The following is a 13,108-nucleotide window of genomic DNA, read 5'->3' as shown; positions in this document are numbered from 1 at the left end:
TTTCTTACATACCTGAAGATGCTTCAAATAAAACAAATCATAGCCTACTGTAAATACGTTATTATATTATAGACTGTCAGTTTCTGTTAATATTACAGGCTCACGTCACGTTATAAAGGTCTGGATGAATTGTGAATTAATAACGTTACAGTAAACAAATTACATTTGTGTCATCCAGACATTACTGTGTGAAGGACTGATATCCAATGTCCAATCACTCTGAATATTACAAATTCAAATTAAGTCAAATTGTACAGTCAGTTTTTCTCTTTATGGTTGAAGAAGCCCTCAAGGCAGTTCACATATGGCATTTATCAATCATGATATCATCAAATCATGAATGCATAAAAGAACACTACAGTACAACTGTCCACCCATTAGGCCTGTGTGAGAGATATAAAAAATGACCTGTGACATGTATGAAATTAATATAGGACAAGAGTTAAAAATGCAAGGGCTGCACCCTGCCTTTAATACAGTATGAAAATAACTGGACTACAATACAAGAAAAAATACTATATTGTAAAATAGGCAAACAGAAAATGAGAAGGAACAGTACCAACAAGTGATTTTGAGTTGAAACAGACCTTTTACAGAAGAATCTTATGGCTTGCATCAAGTGGCTTAATACAACTGAACAAATTATTTGAACAAAAATACAAACCAATTCAATGAATATGACATTTAGCACCTTTTTGTCAACACCAACATAAAACTGAAGAATGAAATGTCATGAATTGTACTGTAACTACACAATTGTATAAAAGTGGTTAAATGAAAACATATTTGTTATTTACATAAATAAAATCACAAAATATTTAAAACAAAAGATTCACAGCTCTTTACATCGTAGTAAAAAATATTATTGAACTTTTAAATGATGTAGTAGAGTCTTATCATTCTAAAATAATGTGGAATATACAATATATGACACTTCAACAACTTAACAGAGTAGATCAGTAGATCTTGCATGCAATTAGATTGTTTGCATTTGAGAAGGGCAACTAAGAAACATACTCAGATGTTGCTTTTTTTCAGATTACATAGAGGTATATAACCTGGATGGGACCATTTTAAGATTGCAGTTAAGGCTGCATTCAAAACATGTCATGATGTCGACAGTATACTTATTGCAAATATCAAATGGTTTTTCACTCTTAGCTCTTGCTTGAATGAAGAGTTACATTTGGCAGAACACAGCAAGTATATTTCAGTGAGAGTCACAGTAAAAGAATACCTTGCAGTGTTCTACAAGTGAGCTGCTTTGGTCCACTTTTATTTCAAATTTAGCTTATCCGGAATTGGGACGTGGGGGTAATATGGTGTTAAATATGCCAATGTGGCAAGGTCTTCTGTTCCAAAATTTGAATTTGAATTTGAAACAATACATACACAAAATGTATTTTGTGAAAAACTAGAACTTGTCATGGGTACATGGATTAAAGCAAAACGAAATCTCACGATTGAAAGAATGTGCCAAGTCCTATTATGCGATTTGTGAAACCGCGTGAAAGAAGCCCTCCCCACATTAGCGTGGTTTCCTAAACAATTAACACACAATACGTAAAATGAAGCTTGATTGTTTTAGCAATATTGTTCCTGCTGTTCTACATATTGCCAACCAGGTGAAGAAATCACAGATTGAGGCTTATACAAGCTCACAGTGCGGCACCGAGTGCCACGCTGCGGTTTGCGATTCAAGTCTTTGAATATTTTCACCCGATTCTATAAATGTCTTCTACAAGGGAGAGCTTGTAGATCGGCTATTTTCGCTGCGCAACATGCTTCCATAGAAGACATGCTGGGTGACTGAGAACTTTAATCGATGTGGGTATAATAGTGAGCACTGGTCAGCTGGTGTCCATGAAGAATTTGTACTGCTTTATTGAGTTTCTGCTTAGAAAATGCACCCCATAAACATAAAGACTGTTTCAAACCTTGATTGAACCTGATTCTTTTTATTTTATTTATCCACCTGTTTCCGCAGGAGTTTACTGGAGATTATTTGGACCACACTTCCGGTTTAACAGCAGACATACAAGCTCACGTCGCGTCGCAGATGCAGCCCGTTGTGAGCTTGTAAATCACACTCGGCTGCGGCGCCGGAAGCTCGGTACAACGTCTGCGCAATGCACTATGGGGCGTTGGAAAGCCGTGGATACAACGTAGTTTTTCCTTTTCATTCCAGATCACTTTTGTTTACTATTTTAGACATTTCACAGTTCCATTTCACCGTTTCACCTTTACATTGATTTTAATGTATTGTTGTTGGTTTTGTTTGGACCCCAGAAAGACTAGCGACCACTTTGTGGAAGCAAATTGGGATTCAAATAAAGAATAAATAAATATACAGATTATACACATATAAAAAATAAGTTAAAATTATTTAGCACTTTGTGTGTGTGTGTCAAATTGTATACTTTTTAGTGTCATGGGTTATCTGTGTAATGACACAGCCAACATCCTGAGTGCACATCTTGTATTGTCTTTCTTCCATACCTGATGGTGCTTTAACTCGAGCTACAAGGGAAGAATCAAAACGAAAATAATTACACTTAGATTATTACACTTATAAAATTAGAAAATGTTTAATATACACTAAAAGTCATATATGGGGAGGCATGATCACATTACCTGTCAGCAGCATCCTCAGTGTGACTATCGACCCTGGATGCAGATGCTCGCAGTTTACTGGTATCTGATGGAAGGCATGCATAATTCAAGAGCACATTACACGATGAGGTCATGTTCAGTGATTTAAATGCATTGACAATTTGACACCAAGTTATGTCACAACCCCAGAACTGCAGGGTGAGAGTATGTTAAGATTGCACATTACCATGGTTGCTTAAAGGGCAACTGATCATTCTCAATTGGAGAACATGGAAATCTCTCAACGTATGCGGTCTAACGCCACCAGCCTACATAAAATGTGCCATTCAGGCGTGTTTTCCGTTTTTCATAATGGAACGAGAGTACTCATCAAACTAGTCCTTTAAAAAGTGTCACGATACCTGCTGAAATAAGAGCCCTTTACCTTGAATCCAGCGGATCTGCGTTGCAGGGCCGTAGCCTTGCTCGTTCTTTGCAGCGATACGGAAGACAACAGCAGGTCGGTTAGGAGCAGAGTAGTCGATGTGTGCGTTGTCCAGGTGCGTGTTATAAACTGTGCAGGAGGTCTTGGTTCCACGGTAGATCCGGATGAAGGCCATCTGGCCATCCGAGCTGCTAGATCTGAGCTGGGTCTTCTTGACGACAGCCAGATACATGGAGTACTCCGTAATCCGGCCTGAGGGAGAGGGTGGTGCTTCCCATGCGATGTGAACAGAATCATTAGCCTGCGGTGGGAAGAGGACACAGAGAGAAAAAAACATAAGTAAAGGAGAAAGGGAGTACTGCATGGCATGCGGGGAAATTGAAACATTCTCTTCACATTGTGTGACTGAAGAGAATGTTGAGCTTCATTCACCTTGTTAATTTTGACAGCAGAGGGCGCTCCGGGAAAGCCAGGTTGGCACACCTTGAACTCACTGGTGGGACTGAAGTCTCCCGGGCCAAAATAATTGATGCCTGCCACTCGGAACCTGTAGGCCTGCCCTGGGACCAGCTGCTGCTTTTCCCTCCCTTCATAGTCCAGAGGCCCCGGCAGCTTCTTGAGCTGGTGAGTCGGGCGAGATTGGAGAGAATGTGGGTGAATTATTATATCTTAATTGATAAAACTTTGGACCCTTCCTATTTCCTTCATACTTTCACATAGAAACCAGATTCCCAGTTTTTAAAAAAAATCTGGATTTTCACTTCAAAATAATTTGTAGTTTTCGAAATATTTAACTTTAAGCACCCAATGCATTTCCAAAGGGTTTTGTAAGTGGGGAGAGTGGACACAGGAGGAATGACCCATGTTTTCATTAAGGCACTGCGGACGCAATTTTCACACTACAGATATTATTTTTACATCACCAAGCTCAGCTGACACAGCTGTTCTGTATTCAATGGCTCACAGACAACCAGTGGTCGAAAAGACTTGTTTTTCCCCCTGCTGAAGCACAGAGATAACTTATGTCTTTACCAACGATCGGGAGATCAATCGTATGGAGATAAATATTCTGTGACTACTTGAAAAAGGTAAGAAAATCTTTGTCATTTTCTCTGGCAGTAGATAAGTTAAGAGCTGAGCATGAGCTTTAAAGAGACATGGTTCCAGCAGTAAGTGCAGAAAGCATACAAGGTCAATAACAGTGAGGGCTTTACCTCTTTAGTGTTTGTGTGCCGGCCATTGACAGTTATCTGGTCATTCTCAGGTGGAAGATAATAGCATGTGACCTCAGAAAAGAGGGTTTTGAACACCCCACAGTCAAACCACACCATGTCGTCAGGCTTTTCTGGAACCTGGAGGAAATGTAATTGGCAATTGATTATTTTCTGCCTCAATCACTTTACAAGAGGTTCTTTGTGAAAGGGCGAAGAATATCACTGCATTTGATTGTAATTCAGAACTCAGGATCCCCAATCGCCTTCTAGGGAAATTCAATAAAACTCCCCAGTCATAATTGCGTCACCTGATTTGCGCCTATGTTGGTCTCCATTGGGGTATCAGTTGTAGCAGGCTCTTTTTCTATAAGAATGCGAAGAAGATTCATTACACCATACAATTTGTGAATTCCCAACATGCCATTTTATCTTTTTATAATCAAGCTAGGAGTAATATTTACCTGACTTATTCTGAGCTGTGCTGGCATCATCTGCTGATGTCTGGGAAGTGTCTCTCTGCTGTCTGGAAGCTACAGACAATGAACAGAAAAGGTGTCAGATCACTAATTGGGAGACACCAGATTGATTGACACTTTAAGGGCCTCCACAGACAAAAAGACTTCGCGTACAATCCAATTTCATTATTAATTAATCGGATCGTATGAGCATTTACACTATACGATCCTCTTTCTTGAAGATTATTGGGTTGTGTGTCACGCTGTGCGAGAAGTACCATTCACACTACAATACTTCTTCACCAACAGCGCTGTGGTGAAATCTGACGAGAGGAGAGAGGGAGGGAGGGGAGGGGCTGCTGCATTCTCTGTATGTCTCTGTGATGATGATCCAGCCAGGGACAGTGGATAGAACTTTATGTTAGTTAAATCCATCAAAAGTACTGTACAACACAACGGAAATCTATCGCGACGTGACCGCAAGTTAACTCATGTGGTTATAACGACACGTTGAGGCACAGTTGTTTACAATGCGATGCAAATGTCAGCGGGGGTTTTTGGATGTCAATGCACAGGTTTTCAGCAGTTTTTTGTGTCATAACTCTATGGTTTTCACCTTAATCTGAAATGCTTCTTTACTCTAGCTTTTAATTTCGCTGGCGGTGGATACATCTTTTCCCCCTCCTCCCCATGTTGCTGCAACAGCTGCCTGCTGTCGTGCGGGGGGTGCACCATGGCTTTTTATTGTGCACTGCACCGGCACCAGGTGTCTATTTGTCAAAACTTGGGAGAGATATCTTGACACCCTATTTCAACTATAAGATTTATACCCCACTGTGTGCTGATTTTCAAACATGTCAGATATTTTCTAAACCGTCGGGAGGGTTGTAAAAAGCCGATTAACATAATCACCAGCCATTTCACACTATGGAATAAAAACTGCGCATCATGAGCGATTTTGGGCTGTTTATCGTCACGGTCATAAAATCCTGAAATCCCACAACATCGTGCACAAACTGATAGTCTGTGGAGGCCCTAAGACAGACTTACAGCACTGCTCCACTTTTGTGCCTCCCTTGGCCCGTCTCTCATTGGCCGCCTTTCCCTCTGAATGGGCGTCCCCTGAACAATCTGAAACGTCCATGGCATACTTCTGACGTTCTGAAGACGCATCCTGATATGGACAAAGGAATAATATGTGAGGAAAAGTGTATACATTGGTCAATGGTTCATAAGGCCATGAATCATATGAAATAGTACCATACCAGCAACATAGGTCATTGACTATTCACAGCTTCTGCCATATATCATAGAGTACATATAACATAAACATATTTTAAGATATTGCATTTGTTCTCCAAAGACATTAAACTGTACCAAACTTGCCTGAATAAACCAGTGATTTAATGTTAGTTGAACATAATTGTATATTACTATTAATAGTATTCAATACATTAATATGGTCATAGTCTTTGAAATTCATAGTATTAAATCATTATCATTAGACCTTTGTCTAGAGTCAGTAGAGTGACTCATATTTGTCACTCACAGCCATTCAGAGGCTCTGCGCGCTTTTCATCTGCAGCAAGTTAACCACCGCAACTGTAACACCTTGACAGCTACTTTCAGGTGTGAGACGAGTTGAGTGAGGAGAGCTGACTGCAAAACTGTGGGGGAAGCGGGGCCACTAAATCCGATTTAGAAAAACCACATCCAGAGGTGGTTTCAAATCCGCTGTTAAAATCAGTCAGAACGCACAGATCCGATCTGGTCACTTGCAAATGCAGTGTGAAAAGTCGGGCCAAAAGATCAGATTTGAGAACCAAATCGGATTTGGGCTGGATTTGACTGCAGTGTAAATCCGGCCTAAGAGTTGAGGTATTACATTTTGTAAAAATGTCCCGACCCACAGGTTGAGAACCACTGCTCCAGACTCCTCTCGGCTCCTCCTCTTGCTCCGCTCTCCTACACTCTTCTCATCTCTGCATGTGTTTTCTTGACGTGTAAACGTCAAGAAAACAGCCTTCATTTTTCTCGCTCAGCAGCGACACACAGCCAGGCTACACATTACCAATGCTACGCGTTTTGATGTCTTCTCATCTTCTTCAGTAGTGGCTTCACCTGCAGGTAGAGACATCTGGTCACTTGGAAGGCAGCAAAGCATACACATTTACTGAAATGCCAAAAAGTGGCAAAATGTCAAATTTCATTTCAATAATAATCATGCTTACTGATACCTGCGGAGTGTTGAGCATCCAACCTGCTCCCCGTTGTGTCAGGTGCAGCAGCCGGGTCCGAACTGGGGGGAGAAACAGGCTGGATCTGAAGGAGATAGCGCTCCGCTGCCAGCAGGGGGCGCCAGGCAACATGGAGCATGCAGTCGGTGGACTTCACAAGTAACACTGCCTCTGGGACAGCAGGTCGTTCTGATAATATAGAATTGGGGTGCAGTTAATCGAACCAATCGATTTAATCAATTATTGAGAAACAATAATATATAATTTAATATTTTGGGAATATGATTATATTTCCCCCAATTTTTTTTTTTTTTTTTTTGTAGACGTCTTTTTTAACTCATTGAATGCCCTTTTCAAGATGGCCGCCAAGTACCAGGATGCCACGTTCCTAAATTTCTAGTGCACGGATCAATTTTTAGTGCACGGATCGTGCACGCCCATGCACCATATATCCGCTTGGAAATCCGTTCAGGCATTCATGAGATAGAAGCCTTCAAAGTCAGACAAAACAAACACTGCCACCTTCCTAAATTTCTAGTGCACGGATCAATTTTTAGTGCACGGATCGTGCACGCCCATGCCTAGATCATGCACCATATGTGTAGTACTTTTTAACAGCTTTCAAACAAAAAAATCCGCTTGGAAATCCGTTCAGGCATTCATGAGATACAAGCCTTCAAAGTCAGACAAAACAGCCATTTTTTACATTTTGAAAGATGTGTTTGTTATGGGGCTAAACATGCAATTTCGCAATTGCGATCATGCCTAATACATTTGAGGCATTTCTAGAATTTTTTTTATAAAAAAAATGTTTGATTTTTTTTTTTTTTTTTTTTCAAAATGGCTTCCAACTCGGGAAACTCGGGCTGTGGCAGCCTGGGTCTACTGTAATAACTCGGGAAACTCGGGCCTTGGCAGTCAATGAGTTAAGTGCTTCGATTATTCGATTAATCAAAAAAAGTAATCAACAGAATAATCGTTAAGAAAATAATTGATAATACACATTTACTCATTTGCTGGGGCTATGAAAGTGATGTTGGTTTTGCTGGCATTTACAAAAAAACAAAACAAAACTAAAACTCAGTAATAATATGAATTCGGTCCCATTCTCACCTGTTTCCAGGTACCAGAGGTCCTTGCAGCAGACCTGATAATTCCAGCTCTTGCGGTAGCCATCACGGCCACTCCAGACATAGAGCCTGGACCCTACGACAGCAGTGCAGTGACCTGCCCGGGCTTTGGGGCATCCGAGGTAAGGGTCCTCTCCTTGTGGCCCTTGGTTCTGCCCTTGGTTCTGCTGGGACTCGACTTCCTCCTGGCTCTGCTGCTCTGGGCCCAAACTCCGCCAAGTCATAGTGTCTAGAAAAGGAGACGATGATCAAATTCACAAAATTTCCAACTCACCAGTTGTATAATGTTTTAGTGAGCATGTGATGATGCTTTGAAAAGGAAGTACTGACTTAAATTGAGCACCCATAAAGAGTTGGTACAAATCCAGTCTTCTGCTGAGGAGCTGGGTCTGTGTGTCCCTGGACCAGGAATCCATCCTCCAAAAACATACATCCTGTTCACAGAGGGAACAAGTGGTGCCGGTATATGACATTGATTTGAACAAATGTAATTCTCTGTTCAATTACTGTAAAAGAATGTAATTCATGCCTTGGAAGAAGAATGAAAAAATGGCATCACAATAATATATGGTAAATGGTGTATTTATATAGCGCTTTTATCCAAAGCGCTTTACATAGATTGTGCATTACATTCACCCATTCATGCACACATTCATACACCGGTGGCGGAGGAAACCATGCAAGGCACCAACCTACTCACCGGGAGCAATTAGGGGTTCAGAGACTTGCCCAAGGACTCTTCGACATTAACTCAGGGGGAGCCCGGATTCGAACTGGGAACCCTTCGTGCTCTAATAACGGTTTCTCTACCCCTGAGCTATGCCGACCCTATGGGTTCTAGTTCAAGCATTCAACAGTTACTTGAACAGATAGAAGTGTAATAAGCTTGTAGATCATTACTTGTTTCCAATGACATTGGCTGAGTGAATGCTTCTGGGTTGTGGAGGAATCCCCTTCATTCTAGGTATGGACCACACCATGGTGTCTGGTTGGAGAGATGAGAGAAATATAATGAAATGAGAAACATTGGTACAAGAGATAACACTGTGTTTACAGTTTTTGACAACAATGTGTTATTGCTGAGCTAACATATTATTTATTGCGCTGTTATTGCTACGTTTATATTATCTGCACGCCGGAGTTGCATGCCGAAAATAGCAGATGTACTAATGTCACAACATGTTGTGAGCATATAGATTGGCTATTTTCAGCACTGACATACAACCAAGTATAAATCAGGCATTAGAAAAGAAGAGAAGAGGTACCAAGATCAAGTTGCCAGAGGTCATCTAAGCGGTGGCCTTGCATTCCTCCAAATATGTAGAGTTTGGGGGATCCCGGTCCTGTGATGGCCACTGAGGTGTGGGACTCTCGTGCTGACGGACCACTGCCCCTCGTCTCTGGAATGCTCCAGCCTCGTGCACCTGACAATGACTGCAGCTCCAGCTCATAGAAATCATCCATGTAACTGAGAACAGGAGACAACTGAACTCAATGACAACAGTGTGACTAAAGGGTCACTCACACCAAGCACAATAACAATTAATAAATGTAACGATAACTATTGTTCGCCATTGTCTTTATAATAGTCGTGGTGTGGACCATGCCATCAACTTGTTATAGTGCTTGTGTGCATAACTGTTTGATTGGAGCAGATTAGAACGAGAAACACTTTTTGTGTTTTTGTTTCCCGTTCCTGCTGCTGAGCGAATCAAATGAAGCTATCGGGGAAATGAATGAAACAGAACAGGAAAAATAGGTATGCCACCTTCTGGGAAAATGGGACTAAAGTTATGCACAGAGCCTATTCTGGACATTTTATGCAATTACGATTAACTGATTTATAAATACCGTGGTATGTTGCCATTTGGGTCCTCGCTGTCATTGGAAAGGCCCCCAAACAGATAACACTTGTTCCCAACGAGGGTGAAGCTGTGGCCAATGCGAGGGCAGGGAGGTAAGGCATTTCTCGGTGGCCTTGGTTTCAGCTTTTTCCAAAGCCAGCGACTGGCCTATGTGACACCCGACAAGGAGAGACCATGTCATACATTTCAAAACCTCCTACGCAACAATGGCACTAGCATCACCAAGTACAAATAAAACCTCACCTGCAGCTCATAGAGACTGTTGCTGTATTTGCCATACTCCAGCATGCCTCCAAAGACCAGAATGCGAGTACCGTCACACACAAACCCATGGGCAGCACAGCCGGGGGGGATGTCCCCTCTAACTGCTGGGAGGAACCACTGTCTGGAAACTAGATATATAAGATTAGATAAGATAGATAGAAGGACAAATGTCATTCACCATAGATCAGACAAACATGTCCAAAGTCCAGCCCAGGGACCAATCAGTCCAAAAAGGTTTGGACACAGACACCCCAATGCACAACAACTGTGTTATTCCAATCAGGCAAAGTACAAATGATATGATACAGATACAGCTAGGCCTACTGATCAGCACAGCAGTGGTGTAAAGTAACTAAGTACATTTACTTAAGTTATGTAAGAACTGTGTTATACTTTATACTTTATATACTTTATAGATTTTGGTCACAATTACAAATCACTTCAGCCTTATATACATTTAGGCCATTTGAAAATAGCAATTATAGCAACAACAACAAAAAACACCAATTTGTGAAATGGGATATTCTGCATAATGAGGACTTTCTACTTTTGGTACTTAGTACCAAAAGTACATTTAGTACATTTTGATACCAATATTTTTTTACTTTTACTTGTAACATAGTCGCAAACTGCAACATTAGATTTTCTTTTTCTTGTTTTTTTTTTTATCTAGTGTTGCAATTTGGTCTGAGTGCCCTCAGACCAAAATACCTATGAGAGTGGAATCCGCGTTCCACCAATGCATTTCAATGAGAGTGAAGCAGTTTCATGCCAGCAGAGGATTTCTGCAAAAAAACGCTCCCTTCTCATTGAAATGCATTGGCGGAACGCAGATTCCACTCTCATAGGTATTTTGGTCTGAGGGCACCCTAGCTCTGGTCCGGTTACACCCCGCCATTCCAAAACACCGCCATTCCGAACATTGACTTCTAACCCTAACCCTACCCCTACCCCTAACCCTAACCCTTACCCTAACCCTAACCCTAACCCTACCCCTAACCCTAACCCTAGTCAATGTTCGGAATGGCGGTGTTTCGGAATGGCGGTCTGACACCCTCTGGTCCATCGCGGAGCTAAGGGCACCCTAGAGAGTATTTCTACGTTGCAGTATGAGTATTGGTACTTTTACTCAAGTAAAAAAAATAGCCTATTACTTTTTCCACCACTGCTAATCAGAGCCATTTTGTCAACAAATACTTGCCAGTCTCACATCTGTGATCTGTCCGTCCAGTCTAGCTAGAGTAGAGCATGATAACATTGCTGCAATAATGCATGCAATCACAATAAGAGACAGAGACCATTTTAGCTGCTAGCTACCTAGTTAGCAACTCTGTCTGTTTAGCGTTCCGTCCGCGGTTGCATTGTTGTGAATGTAAGCAGGTTTAGCATTAGCGATAGCTCACCAGTGTTGTACACATGCACGTCCTTTGCTATGCCTTCGTTGCCACCCCCAAAAACGATGATCAGTTCGCGGATCGCCACTGCCCGGTGGCCGTGTCTTGATCGCGGGATGACTCCGGTGAAGGAATGCACTTTCCTCCATAACGGGTTGTCGCCGGTAACGGCAGTCATCATTGAGTGTTATTGTTGTTGTGATCCAGGAAGAAGCCACACTGGCCGGCGACGAGTGGCCGCTAGGCGTGGGACGTTCGCGGACGAATCGAGTCTTTTGAACGGCTCTTTGAAATGAACGATGGGACCCGGTTCGCAGTAGGGAGCCGTTCCTTTCTAATGAACATGTGGTCGGAAAGGTGTCAGACCGCCATTCCGAAACACCGCCATTCCGAACATTGACTAGGGTTAGGGTTAGGGTTGGGGATCTAGTGCCTGGGCTGGGTTGAGATTGCACTGGTTGGTTGCCCAACTTGCCCCTTGTCCTACAGGCTACAAATAATGCTCCAGTAATTTTTTGCGGAAACAGGTGGATAGGGTTGAAGTGATTTTCAATCATAATCAAAATCTACAAAGTAACCATAACTAGAATGGACCAGTCTTTTGAACGGCTCTTTGAAAGGAAGGAACGGATCTCAGAGATCCGGCTCACTTCAAAGTACCATAAATCCCATCTCTAGTGGCCGCTGCGGGCAGCCCGGTTTTGGCGCTGTAGTGATGGTTTAAAGAAGTGGGCGGGGACACAGGGCTATAGGAGGTCTACAAGTAGAATCGGCTATTTTCAAGTCCTTGGGTGACCCCGGCACTTATTCATTTAATTTCATTTCAATTCAATTCAATTCAAATGAGCTTTATTGGCATGAGAAAACATACGTTTACATTGCCAAAGCAAGTGTCACAAATAAAATAAAGACAGTTGAAAATGGAGAACATATCTACACCAGGGGTTCCCAAACTGTTAAATACCAACCACAACCCCATTATGAGGGAAATCTTTGGCGACCTCGGTTCTAGATTTGCATTTCTGTAGGGGGCAAAATAACATACATTTGCAACAAACACAAACCCTGAGTCCACATCAGGACATAATATAGTCTACTTATCATGGGGCATTTAAACTGTTTTTCTTTAAATGGTACGTTTATGCAGCGGAAAAAGGTGGCTTGGTGGTTATTAAGCAGTCAGGACCCTGCTAGAAAAACCAGCACAAGACCAGCAGTAAGACCAGCACCAGCACAAACCAACGCATGTTGTGTTTTCGTGCTGGTCTGTGCTGGTCTGGTGCTGGTGCTGGTTTGTGCTGGTCCCACCATGTAAACCAGCATGAACCAGCACAGACCAGCGCTTACTGCTGGTCTGTGCTGGTGCTGGTCTGTGCTGGTGTGGTCAGGGACCCCCGGGGGACCCCCCTGAGAAGTGGACCAGGTCTTTGCTGGTTTAATTTGCTCTTTGCTCTGGTGCTTGAATCCTGTTCTGTATTTGACCATATTAGATTGTGACATTATTTTTGACAT

General features: G+C 42.1%; 1 protein-coding gene across 1 annotated transcript; it reads right to left on the bottom strand.

Annotated features, from left to right (window-relative positions):
• Positions 1-503: 503 nt before the first annotated feature.
• Positions 504-11,786, bottom strand: hcfc2 (host cell factor C2). Its single transcript, XM_080754057.1, has 17 exons — positions 11,606-11,786; positions 10,182-10,330; positions 9,925-10,085; positions 9,339-9,541; positions 8,974-9,058; positions 8,404-8,507; positions 8,057-8,302; positions 6,944-7,132; positions 6,778-6,827; positions 5,757-5,880; positions 4,713-4,781; positions 4,560-4,615; positions 4,252-4,389; positions 3,470-3,658; positions 3,038-3,338; positions 2,635-2,698; positions 504-2,520 (listed from the first exon to the last, which is right to left on the bottom strand). Exons 1-17 carry the CDS (start codon positions 11,775-11,777, stop codon positions 2,511-2,513), a joined length of 2,310 nt encoding a protein of 769 aa, XP_080610183.1. The 5' UTR covers positions 11,778-11,786; the 3' UTR covers positions 504-2,510.
• Between the last annotated feature and the right edge of the window lie 1,322 nt (positions 11,787-13,108).

The sequence above is a fragment of the Nannobrachium achirus genome (assembly GCF_963921795.1).
Source record: "Nannobrachium achirus genome assembly, chromosome: 23".
NCBI lineage: Eukaryota > Metazoa > Chordata > Actinopteri > Myctophiformes > Myctophidae > Nannobrachium > Nannobrachium achirus.
The sequence above is the reverse complement of the archived record's forward strand: the minus strand, read 5'-3'. Positions and strand labels throughout refer to the sequence as shown.